The sequence below is a fragment of the Hirundo rustica genome, chromosome 1 (genome assembly GCF_015227805.2).
Source record: "Hirundo rustica isolate bHirRus1 chromosome 1, bHirRus1.pri.v3, whole genome shotgun sequence".
Taxonomy (NCBI): domain Eukaryota; kingdom Metazoa; phylum Chordata; class Aves; order Passeriformes; family Hirundinidae; genus Hirundo; species Hirundo rustica.
The window spans coordinates 146,006,363-146,027,424 of record NC_053450.1 but is presented as its reverse complement, the minus strand read 5'-3'; the positions used below and the strand labels follow the sequence as shown (position 1 = coordinate 146,027,424).

Sequence of the window (21,062 nt, the reverse complement as noted above, 5' to 3'; positions counted from 1 at the left end):
CTAGAGATGCTCACAGTGCCCAGTGCAGGCTGGTATTCCTGTGTTTGCCTGCTTTCCTGAGCAGAGTAGTCAGGAAACAGGAGCAGTAACAGTCTAACCTGTCCAGGAGCTTACAGAACCATCAGCCTGAGGAATAATACTGCAATACTTCCCAAGATCCATATAAACCAAAGCAATTGTTAATACTTCCATGCTTACATCCATTGTTATAATTGGTCAGATATAGCTGCATAAGAGAAAAACCTCAACAAAATGATGGAAAAAAAAAAAAAAAAAGGTCGTGGTGATGTGGTGCTTGAATTATTTCCAAAATATTCTTTTATATAGACAGAGTATCCCAGAAGCTCTTCTTTGCTAGATGCAAGACCTTCTTTGAGAAGAACTTCTAAAACCAGCTAAAGCCAAAAATAATCCCAGGACATCTCCAGATTCAAGCACCATGCAACCAAAGCACCAACCCAAATATTAAAATCCATATTTAGGACCAAGCCAATACCTTATCTAATAAATTGATGAAACCAGCAAAGACTAGGACCTTCCATAAACAACACACCAGCTTTTGTGTTTGCTTTAAAAAAGTTAACCAGTCATAGTTACCTATTAGAGAAAGGCACTGCAGCTTTCAGAGATACCACAGGAGTTCTTGCTGCTGATACAGAGCCTTAGGTGATGGTTACAAGAACTGTGTTGAACAGGAGAGCAAAAGTGGTTTTCCCAAAATTAGAAATATGCAATTTCCAAAAATGGGAGCAAAAGACAAAAGGTAATGAAAAATACTGCTGAAGAAATGTTTAATTAAAAAAATCAGGAATTCAACAGTGCCTAAATCTTTATTTTTCATAACCTACATATTTTTTTCAAATTAGACAGTTTTACATTTTATGACACAAAAGGAAACTTAAATTACTGATAGTTTACATGTAAGCTTGATTCCAGTCTTAATGGAAGAAGAACAAAAACAAAAACCCTCAAAAAGGCTCCCATATTACACTTCTATTTCATGAATTGGCAGCTGTTAGGTCTCCTTACAAATCTTGGATTGTCTGCTGCTATTAGTGTAATAGGTTACAAAGCACAAAACCCCTACCTGTAGCTGAAGGAGATACAGAGATAGGTGTGCACCATTACAGTCAGCTGTTGCTCCTGATACACTGCACCACGCTCCAAAGGGCCTTTCCATGCCAATGGCTCAAGGCTTTGAAGGATAACGCAGAAACATCAAAAATTTGCCACTGCTCACACATTTCTAAGTGACAGTGTCACGGGGTGGGGGCTGATCTGAAATTACATTCGCTTTCGAAAGAACGAAAAGCATTACCACACAGTTCTAACAGGGTAAAATGCCAATTTTAATTACTGTATCCCTGAACCTTGAGCTTAGCTACTGCTTTTGGGAGGTTTTTCATTTTAAAAGCCAGGTTTTAATCCCTCTCTGTATCATAGCAACAGTCTGCATGCAACTTCACAACTCTACTCCGAAAACTCCATTTTGTCACTGAGCCGGGGGGGAATAAATCTCAAAGTAAAATACAGTAAGGAGAAGTTGTATTGTATATTACACAGCGATTTGGCGTGTCACTTTTTTTTTTTTAAAAAAAAAGCTATAAAACCACATCAGAGGAAGGTTTAAACTTCAGATGCAACAGACTGTTGCTGGGTAAGCAGTAATTACAGTGTATTGACCTATCACAAATGGCAGCAGAATACATTAGAACAGCACAACACATCCCACTGGTCTCAACAGATCACCTGGGGCACCGGCTGAGCACCAGGACGAGCCGCTCACAGCCGCTGGAAGGGACCACTTGCCACTGTTTGCAGCTGGTAAAGCCTTTCACTTGCAGCAGACAAACAAAATGAATCATACAGCTGGCCTAAACCATACACAAATCTAGCTACCGCTTTCACTGCCACTGGGGAAAGGAGAAGGGGATAAAAAAATCCAATGACAGGAGTAGTTGAGCAGTTTTGGTGATGGTGTTGGGGTCCTATCTCCTCCCACAGCATTCACAAAGTGCGCTTTTTAAACGAGAAAAATCAACAGACTCCACGTGCCCTATTTTGACCAATTCTGCAGCATACAGCAGGCTGGATTTACAATGCCAACTAGTTACCAATTGATGCTTGTAATAGGAAATTTATCAGGAGTCAACTTCTATAGTTATTTTACAGTTCTATGAACCATGCACTGATACTCTTGAAAGCAGACAAGTAAGGTTCAAGTGTGTATTTTTGCAGCAGTCAAGTTTTTTCCCCAATTAGACTTGATTTTTATTCATGACTTAAAAATTACAGTTTGACTGCTGAAATTCATTATTTACATCGCAGAACACTTTTGAATTGGTTAAATTGTTTGGTTTTAAAGGGACTTTAGGAAAACGTTTGAGGGCTTTCAAATAAGACTTCCGTTCCATTTCCCTTTTGCAGTGAAGAGGCAGAGTCAGTTCAACACACCAGAATAAAATAAGAAAAAGAAAAAACAACAAATTAAAGTAATATTCAAACCACAACATTTAGTTTATCTACATCCAGCTCAACAGCAACATTTATAATATCAATAATTTTTATCAGATTTTTTTCTTTAGGGTACCTTTTTATATGTTCTGATTATTTACAACTGTACAAGCAAAGCACACACTTCCAAGTGCACATATTTAATACAGTATTGACTATTTGCATTTACAGGTTTTTCAACAATCTGAAAAAGATCAACTGTTTAAGATCTTTAAGGTATATTACAAAAACTGCTGCTAGTTCCTGTACTACAGTATGTTTACCCAGTAAGACCAGTGACAATAGATACATACTGTAACTGAGTAATTCTGTATGCCATTCATGCTAACCCTCCACGGGGTCAGACCTCATTAACTCTAAACTGTCTTGTACAAAAGTTAAGGCAAAGTCATTTTCAAGTTTAAATAAAATTCAAGTCTTTAAATATTGGATGGAAATAATTCTTTAAAAAAATCAGTTGTTTAAATAAACATTTTTGTGGAATAAACTGTACTGTCATAGTCAGCAGGAATGAGTTTTGTCTGAACTTCCTGCAGTTTAAACACTTAAAGAAAAGCTTCAGGCATTTTAAAACAAAAATAATTTATATTCAACTTTATTAGAAACTTGCTAATTTAGTGCATCCTTGTCCTTCAGAAAGCGCATCACTTCTAAAGTAAATAAGTGTGAGAAACCTCATCCCAGAGGTAAATATCAGGGATCTCTTCCTCCACCACACAAAACAAACACCATTATCTCACGTCTCGAAAAATTTAAATCCATATGCCAATGCTTGTAGTTACAGGAAGATGTCAACACAAGGCTGACTAAGATATGAACTCTTTCAAAGAGCACTTGGGGCAGAGTTTAAAAAAAAAAAAAGTCTACACAGAGCACAGGGGTAACCAGAATATACAGCGCTGACTCAGTTAACTCCCTTACAAGCACAGGGAAGCTAAGGTTATCACAAGAAGGCTACTCTGCTTTCTCCTGATAACATCCACTAACAGGCTTCACCACCATAGAAGCTCACAGACTTGATTCTTTCTATTCACAATGTGCTTTGTATTTGCAAATTATAACATCAGTTTTATTCTGGAGTGAGAAGATGGTTACTTGCTTGCAGTAAGTCAAAAAAGGAAATATTTCAGAAAGACTGCTATGGTGCCCTGTAGAATTCACTTTGTGTGTGCAAAACATCAAAAAAAGATTAAGTTTTTAAAAATGCTAGAAACAGCTACTCATTTAACCTAAAAGTGCAAGTTCATTTGCTGACACTTAGTACAGCAGCCCAATAAAAAAAAAAATCTTCAAGGTCACATACTAATTTGTAAAATATATCTACTTTCTTGCACTCTACACACTAGCTGCCGTTATCAGTCTTTTGGACACTTTAGATATGTACTTGCAGACCAGTTTATTAAAAATATTGCAGCAGCATGTTTCTGCTTAACAGTTTAGAAAAAACTCACTATACAGAGCTTGCACTCACACAGCCACAGAGAGGCTTAATAAAAAGTTGATTTTTTTTTTTAAGACAAATATTTTACACCTTGGAGAAAAAAAAAAAAAAAAAATCACACTAAGCTTCACCTCCAATTAAGCACCAATCTAAATGTAAGGTTTAGAACAACTATCCAGAAATACCCAGAAAAATAGAATGTTTGTTCAAGAGGGGAAAAAGTATTTCACAGAAAAATAACTTGCAGGCATTGTTACATGCCTTGTATCACTGCAAGCTCCTAACCAACAACTCATTCTCAGGTATCTTAGTGGGAACATGGGTTTAATTTGTGGGAAACAGACCTCTTCTCAAATCCCTCCCAGGTGTTATTTTCACTGAGGAGATTTTGGAGGGGTACTCTGTTCTTTATTTAAACGTTTGCCAACGGCTGGAGGGGACGATCTGCGTCCTGACTGTCTCCTCTGGTCTTTGGGTTGTCCAGGATGTGACTTTGCAGGAGGAGGTTCTCTGTTTTTCTCTATTGTTTCTGTGGGCTTTCTTTCTTCTTTCCCACATGCTACAGTGTTTGGCTTCTGTTCTTTCTGGGGTTGCAATGTAGGAGGATCCTTAGTTGTTCTCTGGCAAATTTCCGCATAACTAGGTTTTCGCAGTTCCTGGGAAATCAGGAACAAACAGGACAGAGTTAAACAAAGCATCCTGAGAAAAAAAAAATTACTTTTATGAACAAAAAAGGGACAAGTCCTTGCCCCAAAAGACTCTTGCACTTAAATATGCAGATGAGGGCTTGAGTATGAAGTTTACAGAAACTGTATAGACAATAAAGCTGAAGAAAAGGTTAAATGTAAAACAGTATGCCAGAAAAATGGGGTACTGGCATAGAGCAAGATACTTCCTTTCAAACTCTAAACCAGCTGAAACACGATGAATACTCTGGTTTCAACATCAACATATGTATTAATATTTCTACCTCAAAGATACTACCAAGAAAAGGATTCAGATAAAATCTCTTTTGCACTGTTAATTGCATAATTCTATCATGCAAGCAATCATGAAGCACAGTAAGCAAATTTAAAGCTGCTGGACAAATTCTAGGATGCTAGAATTGATTAGGCAACACTGGGTAGCAATAAATATTCTGTTAAACGCAAACTGGATCATTAATAAAAAGTGAATTAATATGATCACTTACTATGGCAGCCCCATTGACTTGTACCGATTTACATGCAGTACTCAGTGTGGAAGAAGAAAGTCTTTCTGTACTCTGTGTCTCTCTCTGCTGTTTATCCACAACTTTGGAGTCCCTGTAAGCATCCAGCAGGAAGCAAGGCTCATGAAAAGTGAAACTTCAGGCTAGATGAATGGTTTAATAATAGGTCTGAAAAGTTTTGAGTATGACTGCAAGTAGTTACAGCTATAATTTGCCTAGCACATGATGACTAGCATTGCACTCAAAAATGCTATCAAAAATAGAAAAAAATATATTCCTGTGCAAGTGACACTACCTGTAATTTGTCATGTTCTAATAACATTTAGTTACTTAGCTATTTCATTTGCAGGTTCCAAATAAAGTGTCACCAAAACTTTTTTTATGGTACGGACATCAGTACTGCCCACTGGGCCATGGGTTTACTCTGTGTTTCAAATCTATCTAAATACAAAACAGTAAAGTTATTCATTAAACTTTTACTCACAGAAATTAAACCATGACACTAAATTTTCTTCTGCTATTATGATTGAACCACTATTATGATATTGTTTGGAAATTAAGCTTTATTGCCTTTACTACAAGTACAACAAAATATTACTCCTTTCATTGATTAAGATTTTAATAGCTGTTTACATTGTTCTGCTTGATGAAAGAAAATGCAAATGTGATTCAGAGCAGAATAATTATACCCATGTAATTAAGTGCTTACTCAGTAGGCTGGGGTGGCGAAGGAGACCTTTCAAAGGTCCTGGGCAATGTAGAAGAAACTGGTAACGGCTCTCGAGGAATTCCTGATGGAATAGTGTTTGTACTTGCATCCACATTAATGTTCTGAAGGAAGAAAAAAGGCACAGAAGAACAATGAAAATATCCAATTAATATGGTTTGCCTGAGAATTAGCACAACCAGGAAACAGTTCATAGTTTAATTTATGGTAAATTGATTACAGGAAGGTACAGGAGGCAATATGCAGTTATGATGAATATGTTATTTTTCCTGTACAGTTATTTAGAAACACCGACAAATAATACACCGTGGTTATTTCCAAAGAAATGCCACTGTGGTTATTTCCAAAGAAGTTATAAGCTTCAGCTCCCTTTGGGACATATCTGAATGACAAAATCACTTTGAATCAATAAGGTTAGAGAAGACCTTTAATCACTCATCAGCTTGTCAACTAGACCATGGCACAAAGTGCCACATGGGGTCATTTCTTGAACACTTCCTAGGGTGGTGACTCCATCACTTCTCTAGGCAGTGTGTTCCAAAACGTCACTTGCCTTTCAGTAAAAAAAAATTTCCTGACTTTCAACCTAAAGCTCCCCTGGCACAGCTTGAGGCCATTTCCTCTTGCGCTGTCACTGGCTGCCTGGGAAAAGAGACCAACCCCCACCTGGCAACAGGCTCTGTGCAAGCAGTTGTAGGGAGTGATAAGCTCTCCCCTGAGCCTCCTTTTCTCCAGGTTACACAACCCCAGCTCCCTCAGCTGCTCCTCACCAGACTTGTGCCTCAGGCTCTGTCGCCCTTCTCTGGACACACTCCAGCACCTCAATGTCTTTCCTGTAGTGAGTGGCCCAGAACTGGACACAGGATTCGAGGCATGGCCTCACCAGTACCTGGTACAGAGGGACAATCCCTGCCCTGCTCCTGCTGGCCACACCATTGCTGCTCCAAGCCAGGATGTCACTGGCCTTCCTGGCCACCTGGGCACACCTGGCTCACGTTCAGCTGCTGGTGCCCAGCACCTCCAGGTCCTTTCCCTGGGCCACCTTCCACTCACTCTGTCCCCAGCCTGTAGCACTGCCTGGGGTTGTTGTGACCCAAATGCAGGACCTTGCACTTGGCCTTACAGAACCTCACACAATTGACCTTAGCTCATCAATCCACCCTGCCCAGATCCCTCTGCAGACCTTTCCCTTCCTGCTCTCCAGCACATCAACACTCCTGCCCAACTTAATGCTGTCTGTGAACTTACTGAGGGTGCCCTCAATCCCCTTTTCCAGATGACCGATGAGGTTATTAAACCAGACTGGCCCCAACACCAAGCCCTGGGGAACACCACTAGTGACTGGACTTCTTTCCACTTGGAAATTTTGCACCTCCTGGTGACAAAGTAGGCTTTACACCTGTTCAGATAACCACAGGAAGCCTATGAAGACAAAAGTATCTTAGTTCTGTGCACTAAGAACTGTCTTCTTCAAAGCTCTAATTCTGCCCAATATAATGATTTGCTACCAAGCAAAAGGGTTTTTCCACGGCCTTCAAAAGATTCTTCTAGTACCAAGTGATACTGTGCTTCCAGATAAATACCAAATAGGTTCAAGATGCATATATTAATTGTCACAAAATAAGAAAAGACAACTTTGTATCCTGAAAAACATGTATCTCACATTTATAACTATTTTGTTTGTGTTAAAGGGTGCTATGTTCTTTGTATTGCTTCTGATCTGTCTCATCCTAAAAACTCTAAACCCCGAAGGGATTCAGGTATGCAGAAGGGAAAGCAATAGAACACAAGCTCAGAAGGAACTAGATAACTCTCCTTTTCCCCCAGCCAAGCCACCATTCAAAAGGGCATAAACCCCACGATTCCTAACAGTCACTGTTATAAAGGAAAACGGTGTTTGATGGCATTGTTTTAAAATCAGGCAGCATAGATTACTGCAGTATATCTAAGCCTAGTTTGAGTCAAAGTAAGAGACTGCAAAAGGTGGATGATTAGAAATAACAGAACAGCTTTTATAGTTTTATTCACTGTAATAGTGTGTGCAAGGGCTTGAAATTGCAAGCTGCTGAGCATTCTGGCCCAAGTGTATCAGAACACGTAGGTACATGGTTAAGTGTGAATAGCTTCAAGTCAAGCAGACATGCAAGAGCTTTTCCTTGCCATAACACTCAGCCTTTGATCTCACAGTGCTGCACTCCCTAGTTAAAAAATGTGGGATGATTATTACCTGCCATTCCCCAGAGCTACATCTAGAAGAGCATCACTAAGCAGAGAGTTTAAATACATGATGCTTGGATAACAGCTGCTGGAAATTATAGACCTTTAGTCCCCTCAGCTTCTGTACACTGGACTTGCCCATCTATATAAAACAAGGGAAGCACTGTGTAACTCTACTTCAGTGCTTTTTAACACCACATCAAGTGACATGAAAAAACATTGAGATCAAGGTGAAAAGCAGCCTGTATACTTTGGCAAGACTGATGTTAGCTCAAACAGCTTTGTAGCAGAACACAATCACTCTTTGGAGCCAGCTGCTGTTACCTTACACTTTATTTAAATGCCAATAAGGAAAGGTAGCATAATGCCTCTCTTCCACACAATGCTACAGAATAACTCCTGTACGCTGGAAAATGAAACTGGTAAATCGAAGGATGCTTTTTAATGAGACAGTGCACTGCAAGTATCATAAAGCCTCAGCGCTTAACTGATATGAAGACTGCCTCTACAGGACAGAAGTTTAAGTTCTTTACCATAAATATAGTGAAAAGCAAGTACCAGATCTGTAACAGGGGAACAAAGGGTTTTCAGCTGCAGCATTAAAAGCAAGTGCTGGAATTGTATTTAAAACCTGAAATACAATAGTCAGAAACCACTTCATAAATAACAGAGGTAAAATAGTTCAAAATTAATAGATCTTAGCCAAGAATAGCCCACACTCTGCAGTACTGGCTCACAGGAAGTTAAACACTGCTCTTACTGTGGCTCCGAACTGCACACTCCCCTTAAAAGCAATCCTGGAATACAGCTGCCCCTCCTACCACTTGCAGGAGACAGAGTAGATGACTTGTCTGTACAGTCATTGCCTCGGGTGCAGGCTGCCCTGCTGCCTCCCCCCTTCTTTACCAACAAACACCTCTAACCACCCCTGATACGTGGGCACCAAAGAAAACCTTCTAAACCCAGCCTATTGCAGGAGAAGATGCGAGAGATTGTGGTGGTTCACCACATCGCTTTGCACTGCCAATCCAGGGCTTAGCTTCTTCAGTTGTGGTACAGCTCAAAAAACACAAGTTAAATGTGAGCTATCAAAAAAAGCCAATACAGACTTTCATAGCCCAGAGCATTCCACAGTGCAGAGGGTTACATGAGTCTTGCTGGAGGAGAACATACTGTCACTCACAGATGGCATGGCAGAGACAGTTCTAAGAATGAAATCTATGAAAAGCTACAGAACATTAATTTCAGCTGCATCTCTACTACATCTATACTGCAGTGGTTGCCAAGTAATTCTGGTGTATTTTTATATTTCTGAGCAATATGACAAGACAACACTGGGAGCTGGTTGTGGTAGCATTTCTTGTTCCAGTTATGATGCCTGGTGTACTGAGATTATGTAGGCAGCCTCTTTATTTTGGTGCTTAGAAATTTGTCTCAGTCACTTTCAAGTGTTTTATATACAACTCAGAAGTCTTACTTTCAAGGAGGAAAACTGTATCACATACTTTTCACCTGAGTCTATCAAAAAGCCTGAGGCAGTTATGAACAACAAAGAGAATATTTTCTAATCTCTGCTATTAACATCTAATTCTATTATACTGGTGCCCATATTCCACACCATTTCAAAGAGAATACCCAACAAATTCTAAAATATAAAGTGAAGAAGGCAGCAGCACATCACCTGACAGCTGTTTTTTAAGAACATTTGTTACAACCCATGCAAACCCACAAGTTTTTCCATGTATAAACCACGAAATCAGAAAACAAGAGGCATGCAATTCTTTGTTTTTCCCAACAGAAACGAACATCCACTACTCACTCTTTCTTTTGACGTTCCTATTACCACACTGCACAATCTGTTTTCAAACAGGTCTTCAGTCTTTAGATTGCCAGCAGCCCCGGGTAATGGAGGAAAGCTAGATAAACCCAATTCAAAGCTGGGAGATGGAGGTTTTGGGGGTGGTGGAGACTGTGTTTGGCCTCTCTGGAATAGAAACAGCATGTTGGAGTTACTGCACTAGATGACAGAAAAGATACGCAACTCTAAACTGTATTTTGCACTTGATTTGTATCAGCAAACCCCTGGAGAAGGCTCCCCCAGTCTCATCTCCCAAAAAACCCACAGAGTACCGAGGAATAGATGCTTTAATTTTCCAGTGTTCTCCTTAAAATATTTAATTATTATTTAAATGTCATAGTATATGCATTAGCTTTAGGGATAATGACAGAGTAAGAACTCTCACTGACTCTTCTTGAGGACAGACACACTGACACAGAAAGGAAAACAGACTGGTTTATGTATCATGATACAGTGAAAATGTAATGCCCACCTATGTACAGTTAGTAACATCCTAAATAAAGAGACAGGAGTCAACAAGATTCTTATTTGCAGACATATGAAGAAAGGGCAAGACAGTATGCCTTGAATGTAACAGAGACAATAACAATATATATCTAATTAATATTAATATATATTGTCACTGTGTAAAAATAGAAAGGTAAGTGTCAAAACTAATTTTGAAACACGCTATCTAAGAAGAAAACCAATGTCTCAAGCAAAAAACAACCTGTGTGCTAAATGCAACTATTTTGCTCCACAGAGAGCAGTTCAGGAGTCAAAAGTACTACTGTTTTAGATCACTTGTGAGAACTGCTGGTAAGTTATTTGTAAGTTATATTATATTTAAAAACTAAAACTCCTTTGTAATAAATATGCTGTAACTGCAGTTACCAATTAACTTCACCTACATCATGTAAACAAAGAAGTTTTCATGCAAACAAAGAAGTTTTTCTCCAAAGAACTGTTTCTTGACTGTACTGAGGCCTGTGCTAAGATGATCTCTGCTGCAAAATACCAAATGCAAAGCAATCTTTGAAACAGTTCTTATTTTGAAAAGGAAAATAGGAGTACATAGTCAAGATGGTGTGAATGTGAGCACAATGCTTCTGAACAAAAAGAACAACAGATACAAGACTAACTTTGAGGTCTTTTCAAAAGCTACATGTAATGTCCAAAGAATTGTATGTCAAGAGGGAAGTAGAGAAAGAAAAAAAAATACAGAGGCAATAACAACTGCAACTCCCAGCACTGCCACTGACCCAGCATCACCCCCTGGAAGAATGCTACAGCCATGGCGGCTGCAAATTTCCAAAACTGAAGTCAGATAAAACCTGCCAAAGGTCAGGGAGAGAGACTACACTTATCCAGGTCAAACTGCAAGAGGAGCAACTCAAATTTTTTTCTTTTTTTTTTTTTTAAGTCATTGTTCAAATCACAGCATTTGTTCTTCTTAAAGTAGACTGAAGTTCTGCAATAGCTAATGCTTTTATATTACATTTTAAGTTATACAGTTGAGTCCTAAAACCCCCAAAATATGAAGAGTGGCATTAACATCTTATATTAGCAGGATGAGGGAGGACTTCAATGAATTTTAAGCTAACTGCATAAAATTTCTCAAGTTTACTTCTTGTAGGTTCAGTACTTGGCTTATGTCAGAAACAATCTGAAAAGTTTCATGCTCTTTTTCATGCAAACGTGCATACAACTCTGTTACCCTGGTTTTTCTGAGTTTATTTATTAGCCTTTTGATTTTCATAAATGGAGTCAGATCTTTTAGTTACTGTAGAATATTAGAGCAGTTTTCTACCTTTCCCACAGAAGTAATATAAACAAATCCTTTGTTTTTCATTCTCTGTCCTTTGTTTGCATATTTCTAACCTGAAAACAACTGTAACTGACAATTCGTCTGGCCACTGAGGCGGAGGGGTGGAAACCCCAAAAAGCCAATCTTCTGCTAGACCCACAAATGTATAAAAAGTAAAAAATAAACAAAGGGCTCTCTTCTCTCTGCTCTTTCAGCTGGGAGCTGGATCAGAAGAACCTCTGCGAAAATCTCTTGTCTGCATGTGATTTCTTCGTGTGTCTCGGTGACTCAACTCTGTATAATTTTTCCTTTAAAAAGAAAAATCTTCTAAAGAAGGCATTACTCCATTCAAATATACCGGTTTTAGTGGAGTCCTGTGTACACTATCTAATTGCTACAGGATTACACAAGAAACAGGATACTGGATTCAATTATTTCCACAGTCTAAAGGGGGAAAATTTTAATCTTTTGCTTCCAAGTACACTTCCTTGCAGTTGTGGGTGTGCAGCAGCTCTCACCTCTGCTCAACGTGCAGCACTGGACACTACAGACTAAAGACTCTTGGCCCAGAAGAGACTGGGAGGAACCTGGTTGCCCAGGCTGCAATTACAAGCTGGTGCTGACAGAAGGGGACCGTGGGTCTCCAAAGAAGTCACATCTACCAGTTTTTACATTCAAAGTTCAAATAATCTTTGCAGTCAGCTCTGTCTGAAGTGCTACTCTGCTCAGGGAGGTGTCTAAGGTAATCCTTTCACTCCAATCACCTAACCTTTACCACACTTCCTTGTTCTTTTAAATACAGAAGAAAGTTAACAGGAAAACTTCACTCTAAAAATTCAAGCAGCTTTGGAAGGGCAAAAGGATGTACTGGAAATCCTACATGCAATGTCGTCTCACTGCCTCTGGGAAGTTTGATGAGAACTAAAAGCCATCAAAAGGAAGAAATCACTTGTTAAACTTTCCTGCTCCTTTAAGTTCACTCAGGCCACTCAACAGCAGGAGCCACAAACACATAAATGCAGTGATTCCAGACCTTTAGGAAAGTGTTATGGTTCCTGCAGTAGTGTTATTTACAATTGTAATACGAATAATGAAATAATCTGGTTCAACTTCATGAATATGCCACGTGGGACAAAAATGAATTGCAAAGAAATGACTGGTTTTATCACATCAAACCTTAATCCTACAAAAACATGTTTTTTCTCTTCTACACTTAGTGCAACCTTTTCAAGTACCAAGTCTGCTTTGGCATTAACCCTGAATTTCAGTTTTCCAAAACCACAGTATTTTAATAGTGTTAGCACACCCTTACCAAGTGACACTTGAAGAGTCGTTTAAGAAAATGAACTGACCACTTCAAAACAATTATTTTTGCCACGCATTATGCCACAAGGATCTAGAAAATGTTCTTCACTGACACCATGATTGATAATGAAGTAATAAGTGTTTTGAACTTCAGCTGTTTGGCTACTCCTTAATGCTAACACTGGCATGTTGACAAAAACTGAGATGGAAATTTTTTGCTACTTTAAGAGTAATTTTAACCTTTCCCTGACTTCTACATCAATGGAAAATCTTCTCTGATACCCAAATGCAGTAAACTCACATGACTAAAGAGCCGCTGTCTTTAATCAACTGTGATGTACAACCGCTCCTGCAGTAACTTATGTCATCTGCTATTCCATGTAATATCCACACTATTGCCTTGTTACCCCTGTTTTATTAGAGACAAATAAGATCATGAACACTCACTGTAAACTTGTCCTCCCTTTTCTTTCGGTATCCATACGAGTTTTTCCTATGGGAAAGAATGCAGATATGAGAACCTTGCCTATAAACGGATGGAACAGTTAATGAAAACAGAAGAAATTAATTCCAATTGCTATTTCATCCATCTTCATTCTACACAGGTTATTACAAAATGTTTTAGGGCAGAATTCCTAGCAAGCTGTTGTTAAAATAAAGGTATAGATCTTAAGTAAGTCAGTGTAAGAATACATTGGTTGCAAATAATTCCAGTGTTAAAAGCATCTCAGTAGAGATTACATATGAGAACTAGACAAAACATTACAGTATCTAAATAAGGGGGTTAGGAATTTTTGTATACCAATGTAACTTCTCAAATACAGCTAACTATTTTCAATCCAGGGAAGGCACCTTCAAAGCATTTTCAGCACTTTGCCCCCTGCCCTGCTTCAGGTAAAGCCCCTCTAAGTAGCACTGTAAAATCTGCAGTGCATTTTAATTCAGTTTCAATATATTTGCTAAGTTTGTTTGACTTTTATTATTCTAAATGCATTCAATACTGGAACATCAAAATGTAATTTTAAGTACTGACTATTCCTGTACATTTTTGTAGTCTATAGTTTGAGCAATCATATTTCCTGAGCTCTTAATCATACTTTCATCCATTAGTTATAATACAATTTGGTAAATTAGATTTAGAAACATATTACAACCCTTGCACAAAATACCCATTTAATTTTGCAATGATACAAGTCTAAAATAGGATCATCTGCAAAACACTTGAGTTATCTTCCAACTCAGTAAGTCACTCAAAATGTGATTTATTTGGAGTCATAAACGCAGCCATTATCAAAGCCGCACAATACTTTCATAAAGCATTTATTAGAACTGTATTTATAAATAAGCCAATTTTCAGCTCCCCAGGTAGCTGGTTGTGGTTTCTGTTTGGTTGCTTTTGAAGCAACATAACAATAGTTTCCTTAGTTGCCTGTAGCCGTTTTTCCTCCCTCCACACCAATCCATCATCTTTGCTGTTGTGTATATCCAATTTGGTCAAAATTCTGGTCCTCCAACTGAAAAAGTTATGAATGAGCATCGCTAATACACGTTCAGGTGTACAATCTAGAATGCTGAACAATGGAATTGGGCAGAACTTCAATAAAGTCCAACAAATAATAGACAAAAACTTTCTTGCACCAGATGAAGAAAGGATAGAGGATTAGATCTTATAGATCTAAATTGTTCATCAGTTGCCAATAATGATTTTCATCTGGTAGGAAAGTATGCAAGTCTGCTTTGCCTTCGCTCTGTACTTAACACTTTCTGTGAAGTACATTGCAAGATTTTAGCTTTGAGGAGAGCGTCTGAGTTTAAAGCAGTATTGAGAACAGTAACAATACCATGCTTCCACTAAACACAATAGTTTAGAAGAAGCAGTACTTGGGTGTTCAGAGGACAATACAGAGTACACTCACCTTCCTCTCCCTAGTCCAGGGGACGAGTCAACGCTGGTCTGTTCCATCCGTCCCGTTCCCACTTCCCTCTTGGTGTAACTGCTGGTGGCACTCTGCACCCGTGTCCTGCTTTGGCCCGGCTGCCGCGTCTGTGGACTCCTGACGCCATTGATTAAACGATCAGCAGAAAAGTTGAATATTGTAGGACTGTCTAGAAGCCCAGGTCCCCTTTCTGCACTGGGTATTGTATGTCGTATATGTGACTTGCTAGGATTCCTATAAATTCAAAAGTCATTTCAACATACACACACTATCAGAGATCTTCTGAGGCCTAAGCCTGTTCACAGAATTCAGAAGAAGCAAGATCTTCAGTCCTTTATCACTTATTTATAAGAATGACCAACATTCATTATAACAGGTCACGTGAATTGTCAAAATTAACCTTTTTTTCCCCTGTCTGTTTTCAGGGACCTTTACTATATGAATAATCCTGCTGATGACATGCCATCTTTCAGAATACTTCAGTTGAATACCCTAAATCACAGAATAGACAAGTTCTCAGCTTTCAGACTGTCCATTAACATTTCAATACACTACATCCATTAACATCAGGAGCACCATCTGCCCCTTGGCCTCGTCCCTGGCACCAGGTTCAGTTTCACAAGTATTCTCAAATTAGCTGGTGTTACTAATAAGCAGATGAAAACCCCATGTGCCAGGTAATACAACATTATTGTTAAAAGATAGATGAACTTGCCTGTTCCTGGGAGGATATTGTCTGAGTGTTGTCAGTGGAGAAGCAGCAGGCTTGAAGGTTGGAGATGTGAACCCATTGATAAATCCAGCATTTGGAAATGGTGTTACCTAAAAAAGAAAAAAAAAAGGTATTGCATGCTCATCATTATAAACAAACTGAGAATTACTTTTCTTAACCCCATATTTTATGGCATTCTGTGCAGGACAGTATCCAAAACATTGTCTCAAACAGCAATAAAGCATCTGTCTAGTGCCTTGTAACTAACTTACAAAATTTCAGAAAAAAACCCCAAGCTTCTGCTTTTCTGAGAAGTCAGCCACTACACATATTCAACTTATGATAGTTCAAGAGGAATGAAAAACATCAAGCCAAAATTCTTGGCTATAAGTTGAATAGCTCTTCACCTATGTCACATATGACTTGGGAGTACCGAGATATTTCTTTGTCAGAGCATCTAATCTACGTGGCCTGTAATTGTTTCTCTTAAAATTGTATGTGAATTCCACCCTAAAAAAACCCCCAATAACTTCTTTTTAATTCCTCACTCTATTTCCATGTGACATCTAAATAAAGCTAGAGAATCAGTGGATAATGAGTGGACCTCTGATGCTTTTCAGATCTTAGCACCTTATTCTACATGTGAAACACTGTCTTCCCGTCTGAAGAAACAACATTCACAAAACATTTTCTGAGGTGGGTGCATATCAGCGTCTTGTAGTAGCAAGATGCCTCAAAACCTGAAGCATTTTCAAAGTAATTTCTCCAACCTCACTAGCACACTTTTATCTTTTTTATTTAAATGCCCAAGTGAGTTGCATTTAAGAAATGTTACTGTTAGCACCAGCAAATGCTTGCTTGTCTTCTTCCCCTGAAAATAACTACAATGCAAAACAAGACTATTCTACATTCCATTGAACGGTGAGAAATAGCTGGGATTAAGACCATTTGCTATAAAGGTACATTTAAACTTGAGAAAGGTTTCTTGTGCAAGTTACATCACTAATCAGTGGAAAACAAAATTTAACCCCAAAGCTGTCATATCAAACTACTGCTAGCCTAACCTAGTGTGCACATCAGCAGATGCTACCTCAGGCTTCACAAAAAGGCCATTAAAAAAGGCCTGTAACAAAGCTTCTTGAGGAACAAAGTTTCATCAAAATAATGCTTTGAAGTGCTTTCTGGTTTAAGAGCTACAATATGAATGCTGCAAAATTCCATCAAAGGCAGTAAGCAACCACTGAACCTGAAAAATGAGAAGACACTGAACACGGTAGTGACCCTAGCAATATTCAACTTTTCTTTCTTTAAAATGATGTGTGATCCTTTTGAAGAAAAAAAAAAAAAGAAATTTCCCCATTTTCCAATAATACCAAAAGCATCTCCACAGAAGTTAAGTGATTCAAACATACTTTCTTTCCAATTTCTTTTTTTTTTTTTCCTGAACAGGAACAACTAGATCTTTTCTCAAATAGTATTAAGTACATGATGGAGAATGAAGTAGTTTTAGAATCCTGAGGACTTGTTGTCGTACTCAAATTTCAGAACTAAAATGTTATGCCCACACCACTGGAGTATTCAATCTCAAATTAGAGATGAGAGAAAGTAGTGTTTATGTTGAAGCAGAATAGTGAAACTTTGCCGTATTTTCACACAAGTCTCTATATGCAAACTGCAACCCTGTCTCATGAAAATTATTGCTGTGTCATGGTTCCTCATGGTCCCTGTTCTCCTCAAGTGATTTCTATTCAAATATAGCTCTTCCTACAAAAGAATCAAGAAACATCACATTACAGTCATGTACATAAAATGCAGCTAACCAATGACAATACACTGCAAAACAGTGAAAAGCAAAGCACAGACAGTTGATTTCCTGTCTTGACTAAGAAAAGTATGAGATCCTTAATGCTGGCAAACTCATCATGCCTTCCCCAAAGGACAAGACAAGTAAGCTTTCTTGGATACAAAAAGTTACAGGATAACATAAGGTAGATACACAGTACACTGTGCTTGAACCTGCGGCTTATTAATCTATGTCTTCTGTAGTATTCCCATCCAGCTCCTTCAGTATCCCAGAGCAATGCTGTGCAGTAGTCAGTCTTTGTTTATCTACAGGCAGATTCACATCCATTGCTGCCTAACAAGACAGCTTTCTCCTGGAATAACACTGCTGTTACCTTGTCTCCTCCACATTCTTCATCCCCCCACAGAAAGCCTCCCCCTACAAGGGCTCTGGTTCCCTTCCCTGTGTGTGAAGTGTTTAGCACACAAACTTTTTAATTAGCTGTGGTTCAGTACAGAAGATGTTAGCTCAACTTCGTTCAAGGACACTTTAATCCTCTGCCAAAAAAAACATCTAAAGAACTTCTAATTTTGAGCATTTCTCCCCTCATTTCTTTGAGCCACACGCAAAGAGGCATCTCCAGAGGGGATAAAGAGGCTCCAGAAAGGAAACCTGAGCCTTCCAGTCATTACAGGAAACTGTCCATAAATCTGTAGGGTAACAAAGGGGCCAAGGTAATTCTGATGAGACTGTCACAATGTAGAAGATGGATGCAGCATTGCAGGATACAGTAGATGTCTCATTAGAGTATTTACGGATTTATTGCTACCACCCTAGTTTCAAGCCTTACCAACAGCCCCTTTAAGAAAAATCATTTTAAAAGCAATTTAAAAGTGATTTTTGTAATTAGCAAAAGCAATTTTACTTCATTGTCAAAAGAAATGTTATTATTGCACAGAAAATATTCTGCTTTAAGAACATGCCAAATAGGGCAATTCAGCATGTTAACCTACAACCTAACTTCCTGTTAGAACATCAAGATAAAGACTTGTCAAGATACCAAGTTACTAAAGAACTGCCTCAAAAGCCTAAAAGATCTAAGAAGAGGATCACACTCCAGTCTGAGATCAGACACAATTTTCAAATAATCCATTTTGTACACACGGCAAGGATTTTGAAGGACTGTTTTTCAAGAAGAACCGGAAACCTAAACTCCCCTCTTCAGAATAGGTATGTTGTTTCCTACACGTCAGTAAGAAAATAGTATCAGCTTTGTAAAGAATACAACTGTTTCAGAATCCAGAGACTTACCAATGAAGGGTCAAGGTAGCTGTGTGTGGCTGACCAGGTCTGTGGGCCAATTAAGCTGTACAGTGGGAAGTGCTGCTGGGGACTGTATACTGGAGGTATGTAAAAGGATGTTGTGTAGCGCTGCTGCGTGTAGAGGTTCATATCCAGAGGTCTATATCCATTCTTTGGCAAAAATGTGTTTATAGCTATTGCCTTTGCTTTTATCCTTGCCTGAAAAGGAGATTAGATTATTTATTATAGCAGCCTTTCAAATTAAATCAGGATGCTTCAAACTAGCAGCTCTCAAACTTTTACTGGACAGTTATCAGTCACTGCTTTGTCCTCCAAGGACAGCAGGAATAGCTGAATGCTTCCCTGCTTCCTGATGCTGGGCTGGATATACCACTGCCAGAAATGAGGAAAAGAAGAAGTCAAGTGGTATGTGCTACATTTTAAAACCACCTCCAGGTCAAATGGCTGCTGAGATTGGACCACCCAAATTTATACCAGAAATCACAGTGAGCACCACAAACCCCAGAACAAACACACATGCCCCACCCCTAACATAATAAACCTCTATTTACCTTAATTGGTTTTCCTTGGAAAGTCTTCACTTCTTCTCTAAGGTATCTGTAAGCCTTAAAAAGAAAAAAAAAAAAAAATTTAGATTTGTCACATATAATTTAAATAATGGAAACTTGAGTTTTGATAGGCTGAGCCTAACAATAATTCTTGGTGCATCTGCTAATGTCACAGTATAGCGAACTCTCGTACATAATCTGCATTTAGCAACATTTAACTTACCATTAGGTGCTTCAGTAGCATTAAAACAAGGCTCTAATGGTTATGATTAAAGCATTTCAATGTGTCACCCAAAATCTCAACACTCAGTATAAGAAAATCATAGCTTTAGCCAGGAAGCAAGGATATGTGAACAAGATTTAAAACAAACAAACAAACAAACAAACAAACAACCAAAAAAAAAAAAAAAACCCAACCCCTCTCAAGTGTTGCATTTAATAGTTACTGAAAACTGGATTCTACCTAAGGGGAAGCATTACTGTTTTTGCAGTTTGGGGTATTCCTCTTTTTAAATTATTACACATTTGTAATACAGTTCACGACCTGTCAATTCTCCCTTATATCATCCTTATTTACTTTCACATTCTAATATGCTTCAGAAAACAGTGTTACCTGCTGTGCATCAGCTTCCGATTCAAATGTGATGAACCAATTGTCATTATAGGCAAACTCACAGTTGATGAACTTAGGCAAATTGTCTCCTTTGAAAAGTGCTTCAACCTCCTGGGAAAAGTGGTTTGATAAGGAGGTGGGGAGGTGAGGGGGGAAGGATAGAGAGAGGAAAACATCAATGTAAAGTGCAAAACTGACACTGAGAAAGAAAGGCAGAAAGCACAGTTGGGCTTACAAAACATAACAGAGTAGTTCAGAACATCTGCAGTAGTGTCAGCTCTCTCCAATTTCCCCACTGGAAAGAATTCAAACTAGCACTGTCTAAGGCCAATATTGCAAGAGAGGTTTAGCTGGGAGCTATTTAGGCCACAGAAGACATTTAAACTTGGCATCAAGTGCAGAAAGATGTCTATTTCTCCCCTCTTCCCAAAACCATGGAGCCACATGAAAACCTGTGCAGATGGCATGGGACAGGAAAATCATGCCCTTGCAACAGAAACCTGCAGGTAAGCTTTAACTCATTTATCTACAGACCCACGTATTTGAAATAGGACTTATGTGATCTCAAACATAACTGGCTAGTTTCTACAGAAAAAAACAAACCCTGGAGTTCTTATTTGTTTTAATTCATTTGCACGTTTTTTTGTTTTGTCACAGATTTGAGGTGAGCAGCATCAAAAGACAACAGAACTTGGGAGGCCTTACAGCATCCTGGAATTTTGCTGCTTAAATAAAGCTCTGTTCTGCTGTGCCAGAAAACATAGGTTATTAAATTTGGTTAGGTAAGTCTAGATTTTTCCAGCCCAACAAATTTAAACACAATGTATAAAGCATTTCACCAGAGACCAACTCTTCTGAAAATAAAGACTCCTCAAGAACTTTGTTGTTGTCAAACATTTAAGAGTGAACACACAGTGCTAATATATTCAGCCTGACAAACTGATGACAGGGAAAAAAAAAAATTCTACAATACTAAAAGTCAGGCAATCTTTGAAAGGCTACATTTCGTTTGGAAAGCTAGAAGTAGCCACTATTTTTAAGCTATGTACATAGCATATAATCCATCTTCTTCCCTCAAATTCCTTTTA

At 38.5% G+C, this 21,062-nt stretch overlaps 1 protein-coding gene across 5 annotated transcripts in view; it reads right to left on the bottom strand.

Annotated features, from left to right (window-relative positions):
- Positions 1-817: 817 nt before the first annotated feature.
- LARP4B (La ribonucleoprotein 4B) overlaps positions 818-21,062 on the bottom strand; it is a 56,125-nt gene continuing 35,880 nt past the window's right edge. For 3 of the 5 annotated variants that reach the window (XM_040056674.2, XM_058420084.1, XM_040056657.2), the window contains 10 exons: positions 19,975-20,085; positions 19,365-19,418; positions 18,802-19,011; positions 15,711-15,817; positions 14,975-15,229; positions 13,506-13,551; positions 9,929-10,093; positions 5,875-5,996; positions 5,148-5,259; positions 818-4,611 (listed from right to left, as the gene is read on the bottom strand). In XM_040056674.2, the coding sequence (XP_039912608.1) occupies positions 4,330-4,611; positions 5,148-5,259; positions 5,875-5,996; positions 9,929-10,093; positions 13,506-13,551; positions 14,975-15,229; positions 15,711-15,817; positions 18,802-19,011; positions 19,365-19,418; positions 19,975-20,085 (1,464 nt within the window). In that variant the 3' untranslated portion in view covers positions 818-4,329. The remainder of the gene's footprint in view (positions 4,612-5,147; positions 5,260-5,874; positions 5,997-9,928; positions 10,094-13,505; positions 13,552-14,974; positions 15,230-15,710; positions 15,818-18,801; positions 19,012-19,364; positions 19,419-19,974; positions 20,086-21,062) is intronic. The other 2 variants (XM_040056684.2, XM_040056663.2) reach the window with 1 other exon arrangement.